Genomic DNA, 18,564 nt, shown 5'->3' with positions numbered 1-18,564 from the left:
GTTTTTGAAGGGTCGCTTTATTTTCTGATAGCCGTTTTGGGCGTTTCTTTTGATTTTATCGGAGAGTGTCTCCGTATTCGTTTCTGTTCCTCCCCCTGTCCCGGGAGAAGTCCCCTTCCGTATCTGTGTTTTCCCGGCTCCCTTATCTCCCGGGATTTTGTGGTATTAATATTATTAATACTTATACGGTATCACCCTTGGTCGCCCCTGGCTCTCCGCCAATCCTCGACACAACACTTTTTTTCTGAGTCACGAATGTGGGGAAATCAGAATGTGTGTGAATGAGGGATTGATTATTGTGTGGACGCTGTTGCTTGGGAGAAGGGCTGCTGGATTTGTCAGACACACTAAAAATTTTTTATTTTTTTTTATTTAAAAAAATAAGTGGATGAATGATATTTCAACAAATGTCTGCCAGACCATTCTGAGAGTCTCGTAAATACCGCAACCTCCCACCATCAATGAGTAATAATTGAAAATAGGATTTACTGGTGGCGGATGAAAATAGGATTTACTGCTCGATAAAATTGGCGGTCTTTGTGTTTGTCATAAAAACCTGGACACAGATGGACAGGACATCCCCGTTTTGTCCAGTGCACCTGAGTCCCTTTTCCTGGCCGGGGGCCTTGTGTTCGCTCAGTCGGCTCTGGAGCTACCGCTGCACCTGGGAGGAGTAGGAGTTGTGTGGATTCCGCTACTTTGACTGGTGTGTCAGCGTGTGATTATTATTATAGCTCGATATAACCCGATCTCATCACAGCACTTCCCAAATTCCCTGCCCCCACACCCCCACACCCCCTGACCCATCTGCGCCTCATGGCTTGAGTCACCCAGGCCAGCTTGAGAAGTGACTAGATCTGTGCTCTCTGTTGGTAAGTCTGTTCGATTGCACAATTGGGTGTTCCACAAGGAGTTAAAAACTGCTTTTTTTACACACTTAACACACTTGTAGTGCTCTTTGAAGTGAATAGTAGCAAGAAATTGCACCGATCATATCTTTCCAATCGAATCCAATCCCATTCCTGCTCATCAAAGTAAACTTAGCTTTGATGAATGGGAGGACTAATAAAAGCTTTGTAAGCTGGCAGGGCTACATAAGATAGTCAGTTTGTTATCTGTTATCTACAACCTGCACTGGGTAGAGAAAATTTCTTCTCCAGCTCAAAAACAGTCAGACAGACAGAGAGACAGAAATCTGCACGTGGATTACTGCCACCCAACACAAAGACTAATTCACAACAACAACAAGGAAAATTAACATGTATTATGTTGCAGTTGAACACTTTTTCTGGGCTTGCATTTTGAGTTCATGCATAAGTGGCACTGCTGGGTGCCTTGCGCAGGAAAAACCGTTTACCTCTGAAATGATTAACAAGGGAGCCTGGCACCCCCCCCCCCCCCCTCTCTCCCTGGGAAATCTTAAAAAGTGTCCCCCCTCCCTCAGAGAATCAGAGCGAGAGACAGACCACTGTTAATTACAGCCTATAATCGCTATATTTAATGATTTGCGGAGGGGACAGACAGCCCTCCTCTTAGTTTAGAGTAGGGTTCCCAGCTGCTGCTCAGCTGCCATCTTCCCCCTACCCCTCCTTCTGTCCAAACGGCAGACTATTCAAAATGGCCCACGCAGACACGGGGAGAACATGCAAACTCCGCACAGAGAAGCCCCGGCCGATGGGGATTCAAACCCTTTTCAACAGGTTGAGAATGTGCACACGAGGATAACCCCCTCCCCTTATCCCTCCCCTATAACTTGTGACCCACAGTTTGCACCGCTAGCCAAAGGGAAAGTGGGGGGGGGGGGGCACGTCATAGCTAATTGACAGATCTGATTACCACGCCCAGACAGTTTGGGGGAACTTTTACAGTGGGCGCAGTGGATAACACGACCCACAACCCTGACAAGGAATAAGGTTTGATAATGGATGGATAATGCATTGTTATTTTTTCATTAATTAATTCATACATTCATTCGCCACTTAGTGGCTTTCGGCAAGCCGCACGAAAGATTACTTATTGCATAAAATGTTGTTTTAAATGTCAGAGCCGTTTCAAAAATATGGTCTGATTCTTTTGTTCTGAGTGGGTGGTTGTTTAAAAAGCAAAAAAAAGCCACTGTGCCTTTTCATTTTTTGTTTTGAGGTAAACACCCAGTATACCCAGAGGATGTGGCTAATTGTTAGTTCTAAGATGCAATGCATATCACTGCTAAAAGATGTGACTCTTTTCAAGAAGAACATAACTAATCTGATCATTCTCAGATGAGCAGATTTTGGGACAGGTTCTGATTGTATTCAAATGCAGAATTTGCAGTTTGAGGCATATAAAATGGCGAGTGAAGTTTGAGCAAAGTAGTTGCTGCATAGGCTACCCTCTCTGTACATCAACTTCAACGCAAAGATTAGCCATGCACCGATTTCGAGCGGACTTATTGTATGGTTTTTGCTCATACATAAAAAGATGACTATGTCATAGGCTAGAATCCAAAAAGGTGAAATGACTTAACTTGAGACCGTCGATTTTGACGGATGCAGCGCATTGCGATAGAATAATTCTGCGTGGGTTGTCGGAATGTTCTAGCTGTCAGATCACGCTGTGTCTGTTCATCCATGCTGTTGTACAAACACGTCTGGAGTACAAAGTATCACACAGAACAGTAAATTGCCCAGAAAATGGAAATATTTCTTGACAGTTTGACTGAAAAAAAAAGTAGGCACAACTTTTTTTAAAGGATGTCAATTTTCCGTACAATTTGTAGAATCTCCAAATGACAATATGATATTTGCCAAAAGTAAAATCTGCCAGTTATTATAAGCCATGCATACAAAAAAACATAAACCTTATCCACACGCATATCTCCGTTGGAGAACAGCCGTGTATTACGAAGTGCCATCTTGTCAGATGCGTTAGCTTCGTTAAAGCACTGGAAAAGCGCGTCTCCTTCTCCTTCTCCTTCTCCTTCTTCGACGCCTCAGGCTTTTCAGCCTCTCGCGTTTCTTTTGAACGGATGCGAGGATTCGGTGATCTCGTGCGGTTGTGTCGACAGCCGTTCATGTCTCAGAGGTAGTCCACCAGCCGAATTCGCATTAAAACACCTCTACAAAAAGTGTGAAATGACGTAAGGGTGAGCGCAAAATCATGCTCATGATCATTTATGTCGAGTTCGAGCCACCCGAAGTTGTGTCCCATAAAAAATAGCCACTGTTGTAGAGAGTTTGGCTATGGCAACTGTTGATTAAAGAAGTAAAAATGTAATGCCAGCTATTGGTCATTTTCATGTGCCGAAAAAAACTCTTAACACAGCACCTCGTAGGATAGCTAGCTTGCACAATTGTGTTCAAGAATTAATCACGTGGATTATTTCCCCTGAGCCAATGTCACCCCATTACCATTATGTGCATAGGAGTGAGTAAACATGTTTATTTTATTTTGAGGAGTGTGTCTGATACGGTGGTGTTGCAGGCATGTTCTCACATCTCTGAGTAGCGGAACGGGAGGTCACTCGCCCTGTCCAATCGGATTACGCTCAACGAGAGAGGAAAAGAGCTACGTTTGAATCTCTTCATTGAAAACTCTGAGGTCACCATCTCTTCAGCAATGCAGTATACAGTGTCATATCTGAACCACATCCATATTCAATGAGGACACACACTGAAAACCAGTCGTATCCATGTTAGCGGTGATTTGGAGCGCAGAAGCTTGTATAAAAATATCTTTGAATCTTTGAGATAATTCAAGTGAGGCAATTTTGAGGGTAGTGATCACTTTAATCTATAAATTTTTCCATGATTGAAAAGTAGATAATAATAAATCATTCTTGAGCAGAATGGTGAACGGAATGAATTTCCAAGCAAGCGATTTTGTGAACATGAAACAGTACTGAGTGCATTTGATGTGGACAAGGTTACAAACAATACTAAAAACAATACGATAAACACTCGACAGCAGTACATATCATTATGAAGGAGCAAAATATATTACTGAGCATGTCAGCCGACATATATATAATTATGATATCGTATGTTTTCATAGTTGTGTCCAGCTCGTATAAAAAAATAAGGCTTTTTTTATGCAATACAGTCTGTCTTACTGCACGGGATTGATGAGATATAGTCACCGCGCCAGGCAAGTATACAAATAAAATCATTTTTGCAAAAGATAAGCATCATTTAATATTCAGTGTTGTACAATTTTGAATATTATCTGTGGGCTAAAACGTAGCTGCTGTTCAGTCATCGGACACGCGCAGGAAAAATCAATTGCACATTTTGCGTTCTTCCTGACGAATATCAGTCATGACAAAACCCCCTTCGAGCCATCTCTGTTTTGTTATCGGACCGTATCTGGCAGGAACGGCGGCCACAGGCTGTATCCACACGAGTGCCCAGCGGGTCAGGGGCAGTGACATGGAAACGAAAAGAAACGGGCACACTACAACACGACTGCCCCGGAAGAGACTCGCTGAAGAGCCGCGGGTCCCAAACCGTTCCAAACGGCCCGTAGACCGGCGCCGATCCCTCGCAAAATGGCCGCCGGTCTCCAGCGATGACAGTTAGTCATAATGAACTCCGTGGCGTTGCTGAGCTTACGGTGTGTGCTGGTCCCTGAGACTTCGAGACCCAGAATTACCTGCCCACAGACTGGCCACTGCCCCCCCCCCGGATGTTATCAAAGAACCAGATGGTTGAGTCGTGTGTTAACTTTGCCCTCTCTTCTTCTCAGCTGCAGGCTACAGGAGGCTCCGGTCAACGGCGCGAGGTTCCTGCCCTTCCACACGTCCAAGTTCAAGTTCTCGGAAGACACGTGGAATTGGAATGTTCCAGCTATCAACAGAAGGGAGTAAGAGCTTTGCATTTTTGAGAGTAAGGAGTTGACCATCTGGTCTACAGCGATCTGGGTGTGGTGCGCGACTGAGCTGATGGAGGGGGGGGGGGGGGTCTGGTCCCGAGGGGGTTCTCAGCTCTTTTCCCCCGGCGGGGGGGGCTGGTTCCTCTGAAACAGGAGGGCCACCCCCTTCCGGAAGCGCTGGTCGCGCGCGCTGTAGATGACCACGTTGCAGCAGCTGCTGGCCGTCAGCATCCAGAAGGCGAAGAAGGAGAACTTGCACCAGGTGTGGCCCACCACGCTGCCCAGCACGAACACGGCGATGGGCGAGAACGACGCGGCGAAGGCGAACGTCAGGATCCCGATGGTCTTCGCCGCCTTGATGTCCGAGAAGGAGGGCCTCTGGGCGTCCCCGGCCCCGCCCCCGGCCCCGCCCGCGGCCCCGCCCGTCCCGGACAGCAGCTTGCGCTTGCGCGTGTAGCGGCGGATGCGGCCGAACGACAGGACGTTGCCGGCGAGCGTGGCGCCCAGCAGCGTGAAGTCGAAGACGGGGAAGAGCAGGAGCACCCAGCCGCCGGGCGGCGGCCCCCGGCGGGACCGCGACCGCGCCGGCGCGTAGTTGCACATGCGGCTGCACTCGTTGTACTCCAGCGTGAGGCCCGCGCCGGCGGCCAGCGGAGCCAGCGCCAGGGCGAAGCTGCCCGCCCAGGAGAGCAGGATGAGCAGCAGCGCGCGCCGGCGCGTCACCAGGGCGTCCTTGTGCAGCGGCCGCAGCACGGCCACGCTGCGCTCCACCGTCATCAGGAAGATGGTGCTGATGGAGACGAAGGTGCAGCCCGCGAACACCGGCCCGATCAGCTGGCAGGGCTGCCACGCGGCCCCCCGGCCCGACGGCGCCGACCCCCCCTGTGGGGAACACAGAACACCTTTCACTCAAATCGTCACGGTGATTATTTTTTTCTGTTTCGTTCGTGTTTTCTGCGCTGCCTGTATGCGTCCTGTGCTATAGCTTCTCAGTTTACTGGTTTATTGGCTCTTCTTAATTTTTCTCTCTCTCTCTCTCTCATTCTTTCTTTGTTCCTTTGTTTGACATTTTTCTTTTCTTTTCTCTTTTTGCTATTCTTTTAGTTTTTGATTTTTCCGATTTTCTGATGGATGTTTGGGCTGCCGCTTTTTCTTTAAATGTGTCAAAAATGTAGAAAATAAATAAATGAAGTTAAGCCCCTCGAAGAAGGTGGGTGGTGGTAGGCCAGAAGAAATAAATCAGAGCAGCAGAGACCAATACGTAAAAAAAATAAGTCTAATAAATGCCTAATGAAGTGCATGCTAAGAGAGTGCATCTCTTAAAAGCCTCTTAATTTTCTCTCTTCCACAGAAAGAAGAAGAAAAAAATTGTCAATTAAATGTGATGAGGCCCTTTTTTATTAAATGCAGCATGGAGATGATTCACAATACTTCAGCATGGCACATTCTCTGAAACAAAGCAGCAAGCTCTCTAATATGTAGTAACCCTGGGTGTAAAATCCAGCTGTGACCAGCCTGAAACGACTTGCTACAATCTGTTTCAAACCATAGCTCAGGCTGGTCAACTCGAGCTGTTTCTTTTTTTCGAGCAGGGATGTCCTCTGCGTTTTATGGCAAAACTACACACACTCGGCACACCCTATATTGTTCTAATATCCAAAATGACGGAGACGTAATCCCATTCCACACCTGGTACCACGGTGGGGGGGCGCTGGTCACCATGAGGGAGATCTCGGTGTAGATGGAGAACGGCACCACCAGGACGCCCACCATCATGTCCGCCATCGCCAGGGACACTGCAGGGGACAACAACCGCTTCCATTTACACCAGGCAAAGGCTCCTTCCTGCTTCCGGGTCAAAGGTCAAAGGTCAACCGCTTTATATCGGGCATATGCGGAAGCCAGCGCTAGGCTTTTGTTTCTTTTTGTTTTTTTTTTGTCAAAACCATCAATCGATCGATCAATCAATCAATCAATCAACCAGGCTTCATTCATGGAGCGCATTTCATTTCACGACCTCACAATGTGCTGAAGAATAGTCAGCACAGGAAAAGAAGATGAAATGGAACGAGTGGTTTGGTTTGATTTGCATTTGATATTGTACGTCTCTCTGGATAATTTAAGATTAAGGAAGTCCCTGATATTGGTGGTCTGCAGCAAGGTTATGGTAATCAGTGCCCCATCTTCTTCCTGTTTAATCAAGGGTTCCCTTGAAACCAAGTGCTCCAGTGGCACAAGATAAGCACTTGCATAATGATTTCGCTTCTTTATAAAAAGCTATTACATTCCGCAATCTCAAGGAGACACGCACGCATTCAATCCGCCTCGGAACTGGTAAATATCTGCGTAATTAGTGAGATCTGGATAATTAAGTTTGATCATGAAACAACTCGGCATGAATAATCACTTGAAAGTGATCACAATTTTACAGATTAAGATTTATTATTCCAGTTGAAAGAATAAAATTAAAGGAGCACTGTCACACTTTTTTCAGTTGAGCTTGTTTGGATTAAATGCTTACATTTTCTTATTTAATTAATGGCTCAATTTATTTTGAAAATAAACTACAAGACAAAGATGCACTCTTTTCCCAACCTACTCCACTGGGAATTTTGTAAACTGCGGGATAATTACATTTAAAAACTCATCCAAGGCAATTAATAGATAATCCAGACGAGGTTCCTATCCACTGAAGGATAACAAACGAACATGTACATTTACAACCACCTAATTAAGCATTCAAACAGCAGCAATTATAGCGTCTGCTCATTACTGCATATGTTTAGCATCTGTTTGAGAGCTCCATTGGGTTTAAAGGGCAAAGTTCTGGCAGGGAAATATCTGGTGGTGCACTGAATTAATCAATACATCGGAGTACTGCTAATTCCCATAACTCTAACTCTATTCTGGATGTCTGCTAAATATCTGCTATTGTTTTACAATAGTAGATATCCAGCTTGATATACAGGATATTAAGCTGTGGAGCTATATAGTCCATGAAGCATATGTTTTATATATTATATTTATATATATTTTTAGCTTTATATTAAATTTTAAAGTCATTTTTGTCACGTTTCAGGTCTGTCTCGCCATGTTTTATGTTTATTCATGTTGTCTTAGTCACGTAGTGTCTTATCATGTATTATGTTAGTCTAGGTTCGTCATGTTGTTTAGTTTATTTCTTGTTACGATTTATTTTCTCGTCATGTCTAGTTATGTTTCGTTACGATTATATTACCTTGTTATGTTGAATGGTTATCGTCTTAGTTTCGTTTTGTATTATGTTTTGATTTATGTTTATTGTTACGTTAACTGGTCGTTGTTTATGCATACACTTTTACATGTCTTTCCGCAAACCTTGCGTTCCGCCTTTTCTCTCTCGCTCCTTCTGTCATTCACTCCCTAATTATTTCCATTTGTCTATTTACTAAAACGACTAACGCTAGATCAGGATTGGGTAGAAACTAACAAGACTAATCATGTGTTCATGTTACCTTACGTTTCTCGTGCATGTCATTTACTAATTTACTAATGCTAGGGCAGGATAGGTTTATTACTAACGATTACTAATCTCCTTGTTAAACTTGTCATCCATCGCACCTGTTTTCCATTTCCTTGCTACGCTCTAACTAATTGTCTACACCTGTCTACACCCGCATTTATAGCCCAGTCGCGCAACTGTTCTTCGCGAAATTGTCTGCCTCTGTTTACCACGCAACTCTTGAGCATTTACCACTATTGATTACACGTTACGATCCAAGCCTGTTACCGACCATTGTTTATTGATTTCTGTTTTGTGACCATCGTTTGTTTTTTGACTCCGTCCTCGCCTACCGTTTTTGTACTTTTGCTTCGCTGATTGTTTCATGGTTTCGACTCCCGCTTCGTCCACGACTACGCCTCTGCCTGCCGTCCGTCTGTTCATCTGCCTCGCTGACAGCTCTCCTGCTACCGGACCTCCCTGCACGTCTACCGACTACGAGTTTGCCTCTTCCCTCGGCACCGTGCTTTTTGTTTGTTTACTTTTTGTTTGGCTGGATCTACGTGTATGGACTTTGCTTGTGTTGACTACTCCCCTGGGACCCGTCTCAATTTTTCCACTATTTTATATTCCTTCATTGTGTATGCTACTGTGTCTATTTTATGCTACCATATTACCTGCTTAACTATTATTGTTGTCCTCATTATTAGTATTTGCAATGAAAATTGATCATGTCCTAACAACTGAATTTTGACTTGCTGTCAATAACTTTTAATTTAAGTTTTCAATTTTCAATTTAAATATGAACAATAACAGTCCTCACCATACTTCTAATTCTCTCTCGTTGATCCACTATTTCATAAGTAAATATAAAAAAATATTGGCACTCTCTGACGTGGGGTTAAAATACCTTCCCCCCCCACCCCCGTGGGAAATTATAGGGATTAGGTCTTAGGTCATGGGCGGCCATGAGGTTTCCTGTCCTGCAGGATTTTCTGAAGCCATTTATGATACAATGCAGAAATAAGGGCACATTGTTTATAAAGAGGTGTGAAGTCTGATCCGATAAGGGTCAGTATGGAAGCGTGTCACCGTGACGCCTCCCTCAGGGAGTTAACTAATCGCGGTCTTCAGTCAAGAACTCGATGAACTGAATTGGGAACTTTAGAGCTGGGGTACAACAAAACCCTGCACGTTCGCCGGCCCAACCTGGGTAAGCGCGGACACGCCTGGTTGAAGACACGCACACTTGCTCCGACAGTGTCGTCCATTCATTCTCCATCGGTAAACCCAAGGGCCGGCAGCCATGTATCTGGACAGGCATGGGCTCTGTCGGCTTCTGTTGTTACTCTGTTGGGTTTTGTAGATTGTTTTCATTGTTTATTGTTCTTACTCTGCAATGAATGAATCTGGTAAAAAAAAAAAAAAAAAAAAATGTGACCACAGAGTGATCTCACTTCACCTGGTTACTTGGGTCGGAACCTGGTGCTGATTTTAAATGGTAAATGGTTGGCATTTATATAGCGCCTTTATCCAAAGCGCTGTACAATTGATGCTTCTCATTCACCCATTCATACACACACTCACACACTGACAGCGATTGGCTGCCATGCAAGGCGCCGACCAGCTCGTCAGGGGCATTTGGGGGTTAGGTGTCTTGCTCAGGGACACTTCGTCACAGCCCGGGCGGGGGATCGAACCGGCAACCCTCCGACTGCCAGACGACTGCTCTTACTGCCTGGGCCATGCCGCCCCTACTTCACCTGGTTACTTGGGTCTGAACCGGGTGCTGATTTTAAGGGGGACAATAACAATCGGCAGAGCTGGCGGCTCTCCCGGACCACGGGGTGAGCCGGTGGGAGCGCGGGGGCGTGGCGGCTTCATGGACTCAAGGTCCCGTACCTTTCAGGTATCCCTGCGGCGTGCGGGACTGGCGCGTCTGCGTGAACACGGTCAGCGTCACCACGTTGCCCACGACGATGGCGAAGGCCAGGCCCACCATGAACGCCACGGCCAGCGTCCTGTTCAGCAGGCTGCAGCAGCAGGACGGGCAGGGCGTGGCCCCCTGCCCGCCCGGGGCCACCGTCGCGTTGGGGGCCCCCACCAACGGCCCCCACCCCCAGGACAGGCTCATGTTTCCCAGGGGGGAGGACATGACGGAGGGGGCTCTCTAGGACGCCCCCCTCCAGGGGCTAGTGCCCTGGCCCATGGGTGCTTTCTGTGGGGACAGGGGAACAGAGACAGGCAGGCATTCCATTACTATGAGTAACATGAGTATGAATCTGAATGTGATTATTATGATATAATTGAGTATGAATCTGAATGTGATTATTATGATCATTATTAATTGAGTATGAAGGACATAGCTCTGTCCAGTGACTGTCTGCGTCTGGGAAAGCACAATATACCATTAGCACTGGATAATATACTGTACTATATATACTCAGTGAGCGCTTTATTTGCACTACTGCTATAGCCAATCCACTTAGTTGGTCTGACATGTTGTGTGTTCAGAGACCACTGTTGTAATGCATGGTTATTTCCGTTACTGTCACTTTCCTGTCAGCTTCGACCAGTCTGGCCATTCTCCTCTGATGTCTCTCATTAACAATGCATTTCTGCCCACAGAACTGCTGCTCACTGTTTTTTTTAGAGGCTGATATGTGTGAAAATCACAGAAGATCAGCAGTTTCTGAGATACCCCAACCCTGTCTGACACATGTTGGAGAACTTGCCACAGTTCTTCTGCAGACTTTGGTTGGCTCTGTAAAATGTAATCTTTTGGAATATTTTGAAATATGTGTTCTTTGATACTAACACACTCAAAAAAATAAACATATATATATAATAAAGTCTAGGGTGCCTAACACTTCTGCACAGTACTGTATGTACACATAAGCTGTATAGAATAAAATATATACATTGGTCTCGATAAGAACATCTACTGAATATCTAAATAGAAATGTATTTGAAAAGATCAGTAAAGAATAATATGTGAGAGAGAGGGAAAGAGAGAGAGCGGGAGAGAGAGAGGAAGAGAGAGAGGGAGCGAGAGAGAGAGAGAGAGAGAGAGAGAGAGAGGGGTTTGTTAAACACATGTATGTGCTGCTTTTATTGCAATATTATTCGCATTAAACTTCCTTGTGTCCCAGTGGTCACTGAAAGGCTGGCGCTTTCTCGTTTAATGAACTGAGTTTCATCTCAGGGCAATACCAGGGCGCGCTGCACCACAATTTTATTCTGCTCAGATTTTATTTTTTAATTTACTCACCACATAGAAGTTTATCTTTTCTTCCCTGTAGAGATTTACTCTCGTGCTGGGCCAACGTGCTGGATTTAATCACCGACAACGGTGATGTTGCTTTCCTGTCTTAAATAATCTGCCTGCAGTCGTAGACGCGAGATGGATCCATTTAAAGCACAACGATTTATTCAAACATGAAAATACCCAGCATCTGGTCATGTCTGTGGGCCAGAGACTTCAGGCAGTAATCAAGTGAGAAGGATTTGCCACCGAGGACTCAGTATTAAAATTTTTTTCAGATTACGTTAATTTGCATTCCCAGTGCATTTTGCCCCCCATAAAATGGTGGGGCTGCTGTATGCATGAAAAGGGCTGTGACTCCTACAGAGATCCCCGATGGGGATGTAAACATCCTGAAATTAAAGCACTCTGCACTCTTATCTTACATTCACCACTTCGTTTTAAATCCCATGTGCTGGAGCGCAGAGCTGAAACAACGGAGACGGCGTCGCCGCTCCGATACTCTTTCAATTAAACTGCGTCGCGTCTGCAGGGGGGAAGGAGTCCGCGGGGAGAGCCACGGCAAAACAACGTTCTGCTCATTTACCAGATGAAGGAGCAACTGATTCATTATTTCTGTGTGGCTGGCCGAGGGCAATCTCCGTATGAACAACAGCGTTCTAATCATATTAGTCGCACTAATCAGTTAGTTGCCGCATGTGGACGCCTATCTGCCCCTTGTGGTCATTAGTACAGCGGGTACCTGGAGTGGGTACCGGGGCTGAATCTATGCCCTCGCTACAAGTAGAGAGCTCATTTTAATCAGAGGACAGCTGCTCTTCTACAAGTAAGGGTTCATTTTACAGTAGAGTTACTGTATGGGGATAATTAAGTATGGGGAAGAGGAATGGTTGTCTGTGGGAACTGACAGAGGTAATCGTAGACATATTCTCAATAATACCGCTGAGAGCATTACCAACTGATTTTGTGATTTTTTAAAAATAAATCTTCAGAGCTGTCAGTTTTGTGTAAGCACGGGCAGGAGATTTAAGGTCAAGTGGGATTCACAGACACGGGAACAGATGTGTGCTTCACGCTAGGTTTGCCAAGTCACATGTAAATTATTTTTTAAAATAACACATCTACCACATGAGGCAGCACTGCCGCCTCACAACAAAGGAGGTCCTGGGTTTCAATCCCCGTCGGCCGGGGCCTCTCTGTGCGGAGTTTGCATGTTCTCCCCGTGTCTGCGTGGGTTTCCTCCAGGTACTCTGGTTTCCTCCCACAGTCCAAAGACATGCAGGTTAGGCTGATTGGAGAGTCTAAATTGCCCGTTGGTATGAGTGTGTGAGTGAATGGTATGTGTGCCTGGCGATGGACTGGCAACCTGTCCAGGGTGTATTCCTGCCTTTCGCCCAATGTATGCTGGGATAGGCTCCAGCCCCCCTGCGACCCTGTTCAGGATAAGCAGGTTTGGGTAATAAATGAATGAATCTACCACATGACCAAGTGCTTCTATGATTTCTACCACATAGCCAAGTGCTTCTCTGATTGGCTGACTCACATCTACCACATGGCCAAGTGCTTCTCTGATTGGCTGACTCACATCTACCACATGGCCAAGTGCTTCTCTGATTGGCTGACTCACATCTACCACATGGCCAAGTGCTTCTCCGATTGGCTGACTCATATCTACCACATAGCCAAGTGCTTCTCCGATTGGCTGACTCACATCTACCACATGGCCAAGTGCTTCTCTGATTGGCTGGCAGTGCTACAGTGATACAGGGGTGCATCTGTCAGCAAACCAAAAGCTACCTTCGTTTTGCGCTAAAACAAAACCTTGCTCTCACATCAGCCCTTTCCAGATAAGACTGAACACCCCTGAATTATAAATGTACACATACACTATTTATTATGCCAAAAAATGCCCAAATGTATCAGTTTTAGTTATTGGTCCGAGCATCAAATGACAAAACTGGGATTATTATGATTATAATGCATCGAGCAAATTATGAAGCATTGTGAAGCTTCATCTGTTTTGCATAGTAGAATAGTAGCTATACTGGTGTCTTGCCTTGGTATGCCGAAAATGGCAACAAATTGCCTTTATTTATTTTTTTATCCAATGGTTAATTTGTTTTACAGGCGCATGTTACCGTGGTTTCTCGGTTAAACCTAGAAAAACCTAGAAAGGCCAAACGGAGGAAGGCACGAAGCGTCAGCCATGTCAGGAAGGAAGCGAGGCGAGGGTGGCATTTAATTATCTCACAATCAGTAAGTGCACTACTCCATAGGCAGGCGCAATTATATCTGCGCTGGAAAATGTCAATTAAAGACATTTCTATAAAAAGGTCATATACAACTGGAAAAAACGTAATGTGAGTGCTGAGTGCCGGTGTAATCAATCTGTTCCCGAAGACCTTGTTATTGAAGACCTTGTTATATATACCCGTGTGTGTGTGTGTGTGTGTGAGTGTGTGTGTGTGTGTGTGTGTGAGTGTGTGTGTGTGTGTGTGTGTGTGTGTGAGTGTGTGTGTGTGTGTGTGAGTGTGTGAGTGTGTGGGTGTGTGTGTGTGTGAGTGTGTGAGTGTGTGAGTGTGTGAGTGTGTGGGTGTGTGAGTGTGTGTGTGTGTGAGTGAGTGTGTGAGTGTGTGGGTGTGTGAGTGTGTGAGTGTGTGGGTGTGTGTGTGTGAGTGTGTGTGTGAGTGTGTGAGTGTGTGGGTGTGTGAGTGTGTGTGAGTGTGTGAGTGTGTGAGTGTGTGGGTGTGTGAGTGTGTGTGTGTGTGAGTGTGTGGGTGTGTGAGTGTGTGAGTGTGTGAGTGTGTGGGTGTGTAGGTGTGTGAGTGTGTGTGTGTGTGAGTGTGTGGGTGTGTGAGTGCTGTTCACTGCAAATTACCTTGATGACACTGCTCTAACATGCAACTTCTGAAAAAGAAGTGGAACTTTAATTAGTTCCCTTTCTCTGCGTTGTGCATATTTAACAAATATCACACTTAGAACAAATGCTGTTGGTATCTTATTTACGTATATGGAAGCAAACCACCTCTGCAGCAAGATGATGGTAATACTCCCAGAACAGGAAGTCAGACAGATATAGGAGTAAAAATGGGAGAGGAGTCTACAAGGGAAGTGGTATTGTGATCCAGCTACACCTGCAGGACAGAGGACACACAGCATGACATGAAAGGGTCTTCTACAGGAGTATCTTAAAATTAAGCTGGTCTCGCTGGGTATGAGCTGGTCAACCAGCTAGTGTTGGTGGCTTGTCTGAGTTTGTAGCTGGTCAAACAAGCTACCCGCTGTTTCGAAACCTGTAGTGATGGACCCCGGTTCAAATCTGAGTTCACATAAAATAAAATATATTCTTGGTGGTCAACCAGTGTCCCTGAGGTCATGGCCAGCCGGTTATGATATACTTTGCAGGTATTGGAGTAGTTGGCTCTTCTCCCAGCAGGATTTGTACCTTTGTCCTAATTTCATTGGGAAAGGAAATCTTTTTTAAAATTCTGTAAGTGAAAAATACATAAATGTGTTCGAATCTCTGAATATTTTTCACAGTGTAGGAGAAAGTGCATGTCTGTGTCTCTCTCTCTGTCTCAGAGATCCCGGGCTTGGTCGTCCCTCTACGCACAGCTCTGAGAAGGGCTAGCCACGGGAGTCGGGCGTTTATCGGTCAGGGACAGTGCGGAGGTGTGGATGATGTCATCCCAGCCTCAGGGGCCCATTTCATGCACCAGGAATACGAACATTTTGGGGGGTGGCAAGACCCTTATTACATATCAAAGGCTCGCTTATTATCCGAGTAACGAACAACCCCGAATCTTCCCACAGAGACTACAAAGGCCCGGGCCGTCGCACTTAAAAAACCGCTTAGTGTACAACATGGGCGTCCTCTTCCTAACGTGAGTCACACTGTGTGTCCGTCTGGGCTGTGGCTGATGCTAAACCTGATAATGACCGTCGTTCTCCAGAGGCTAGCTGGCTCATAACGGTTTTCAGATACGCGGGTAATGTGTGAGCTCACAAAGGGCTTGTGAATGAATGACCAATCGGAGGAGGCTGACTGTAGTGCCACTACTGCAGGGCGTTAAGACGTTACGGCTATCCCTCTCACCGCACAGACAAGCGTGCACACGCACGCACGCACACAAAATCACAGTGCCTATGGCACAGGCAGGAACGGCTGTATACTCACAAGAGAAAATGTTTGTATAAGAGAATGTGTAACGGTACATGAAACACAGGCCTATAAAATTTGGTTTACAATCTTTGTTTAACGACTGCATTTACAGCAAGAGTATGGGTGACGTGTTTGCCTGTTTGAGAGTACATACATGTTTGAGGTGTTTGTGTGTGTGTGTGTGTGTGTGTGTGTGTGTACAGTGTGTGTGTGCTCTGCATGTATCCTGGTTTTCAGAGTACCCACAACAGCAATAATGTTTAGAGCGTCCACTGATGCATCATCTCCAATCAGGAAACATTAATATTGAGCAATTCAGTGCCATATGCGAAGCTTCAAGACTTCCCACGAGCTTAAAGTCTTAAAGGATTTGAAACGAGTGCAGCAAAAGCCAAAAAGACAACAAGTGTAAACTCTTTCCTGCTCACTGTAATCAACGTTCACAATTGATAAATAAGTCCCTTTGAATTATGCATAGTTACATGCCAAGACTATCCAGAGAAAATTAGGTCTGTACAAAATACATGCTGTGCAAAATAAAAACTCCCAGTATGTTTCGTACCTCAGCATGAGTGCAACATTTAAGGATTAAACGGGGAATTGAAAATGATTTTTATGCAGTTTAGTTCCAAATCTTAGGATTTAGTAGGGGAAAAACTAATGGACGTGGTAATCTTAGAAAGCCCTAGCTGATAACAGTATTACAACTTGCCCTGCTTTAATACTCAATGCCTAAGACCCAGCAAATATATTATTGATTTTCTACTATGCTGACATATATTCCACCATATATTCTACAATGCTGAATCCTACACAACAATAAAAATAGAATATATGATATTTTAAAAAGTATTTTCACTGCAACATCCCAGATACTTGTATTACATCAAAAAATAAATACACCCAATATCTCAACACACATACAGCCTGGTGTACTACAATATCTCTACACACACATACAGCCTGGTGCACTTTAATATGAGTACACACACACACACAGCCTGGTGCACTTTAATATGAGTACACACCCACACACACACACACACAGCCTGGTGCACTTTAATATGAGTACACACACACACACAGCCTGGTGCACTTTAATATGAGTACACACCCACACACACACACACAGCCTGGTGCACTTTAATATGAGTACACACACACACACACACACACACACACATACAGCCTGGTGTACTACAATATCTCTACATACAGCCTGGTGTACTACAATATCTCTACATATAGCCTGCTGTACTACAATATCTCTACATATAGCCTGCTGTACTACAATATCTCTACACACACATACAGCCTGGTGCACTTTAATATGAGTACACACACACACACACACACACACACAGCCTGGTGCACTTTAATATGAGTACACACACACACACATACAGCCTGGTGCACTTTAATATAAGTACACACACACATACACACACAGCCTGGTGCACTTTAATATGAGTACACACACACACACACACACAGCCTGGTGCACTTTAATACGAGTACACACACACACAGCCTGGTGTACTTTAATATGAGTACACACACACACACACACACACACAGCCTGGTGTACTTCAATATGAGTACACACACACACACACACACAGCCTGGTGTACTTTAATATCAGTACACACACACACACACACACACAGCCTGGTGTACTGTAATATGTATACACAGACACACACACACACCCTGGTGTACTTTAATATGAGTACTCACACACACACACACACACACACACACACACACAGCCTGGTGTACTTTAATATGAGTACGCACACACACACACACACACACACACACACAGCCTGGTGTACTTTAATATGAGTACACACACACACACACACAGCCTGGTGTACTTTAATATCAGTACACACACACACACAGCCTGGTGTACTGTAATATGTATACACAGACACACACACACCCTGGTGTACTTTAATATGAGTACGCACACACACACACACACACACACTCACACACACACACACACACACACACACACACAGCCTGGTGTACTTTAATACGAGCACACACACACACACACACTCACACACACACACACACACACACACACACTCACACACACACACACACACACACACACACACACACACACACACACACACACACACACACACACACACTCACACACACACACACACACACACACACACACACACTCACACACACACACACACACACACACACACTGGTGTAGCAGCAGGCACACAGGCAGGCCAGGAGCTCACCTGCACGTCAGTGTTTGGGGTGAGTGTGGGGTCCGCTCCTGATCCCTGCAGCAGGACGGGGGAGTGTGTACTTCCTGCCGTGATCTCCGGCCGTCCTCAGGGGGAGGTCCAGTGCGGGACGTCCGGTCGCTTTGGGAAAAGAAGCCAATCCCGGCACGGGCATCGCCGTGGATGTCCCCCCCAGAGAAGACACTTCCCTCCACACGCGCTCTCTCCTCCGTGTGTCTCTGTCTCTTTCTCAGTCTCTCGTTTTTCTGCCTCTCTTCTACCGCTCGATTCCACTCTGTGTGGCTCACGGTCTCGCACAAGTTCTCCCCCTCTCTCTCTCTCTCTCTCTCTCTCTCTCACTCTCCCACTCACTTGCTTTCTAGCCTTGTCTTTCTCCCTCTCTCATTCTTGCTGCTTCGAGTATTCTCTCTCTCTCTCTCTCGCTCTCTCACTCTCTCTCGCTCACTATCGCGCTTTGTAGCCACAGCTGCCAGCTCAAGTCTCCTCAAGCTACAGCCCACCCTCTCTCTCTCTTGCTCTCTCTGTCTC

The 18,564-nt window shown here is 45.6% G+C and overlaps 2 protein-coding genes across 2 annotated transcripts in view; one reads left to right on the top strand and one right to left on the bottom strand.

Annotated features, from left to right (window-relative positions):
• Positions 1 to 4,956: 4,956 nt before the first annotated feature.
• Positions 4,957 to 10,484, bottom strand: LOC133131690 (beta-2 adrenergic receptor-like). The gene is made up of 3 exons (XM_061247096.1): positions 10,232 to 10,484; positions 6,538 to 6,644; positions 4,957 to 5,730 (listed from the first exon to the last, which is right to left on the bottom strand). The coding sequence occupies exons 1-3, from the start codon at positions 10,482 to 10,484 to the stop codon at positions 4,957 to 4,959; spliced, it is 1,134 nt and encodes a 377-aa protein (XP_061103080.1).
• Positions 10,485 to 13,074: 2,590 nt separating this feature from the next.
• LOC133130529 (haptoglobin-like) overlaps positions 13,075 to 18,564 on the top strand; it is a 20,932-nt gene continuing 15,442 nt past the window's right edge. The window contains exon 1 of the mRNA XM_061245180.1: positions 13,075 to 13,352. Coding sequence (XP_061101164.1) covers positions 13,075 to 13,352 — 278 coding nt within the window. The remainder of the gene's footprint in view (positions 13,353 to 18,564) is intronic.

The sequence above is a fragment of the Conger conger genome, chromosome 6, assembly GCF_963514075.1.
Source record: "Conger conger chromosome 6, fConCon1.1, whole genome shotgun sequence".
NCBI classification, from domain to species: Eukaryota; Metazoa; Chordata; class Actinopteri; order Anguilliformes; family Congridae; genus Conger; species Conger conger.
The sequence above is the reverse complement of the archived record's forward strand: the minus strand, read 5'-3'. Positions and strand labels throughout refer to the sequence as shown.

Coding starts and splice junctions, on each gene's coding strand:
- LOC133131690 (XM_061247096.1), bottom strand. CDS start 10,484: ATGTCCTCCCCCCTGGGAAACATGAGCCTGTCCTGGGGGTGGGGGCCG. Junction 6,645..10,231: donor GCCGCAGGGATACCTGAAAG/GTACGGGACCTT, acceptor TGTCCCCTGCAG/TGTCCCTGGCGATGGCGGAC. Junction 5,731..6,537: donor CCCCCCCACCGTGGTACCAG/GTGTGGAATGGG, acceptor TGTTCCCCACAG/GGGGGGTCGGCGCCGTCGGG.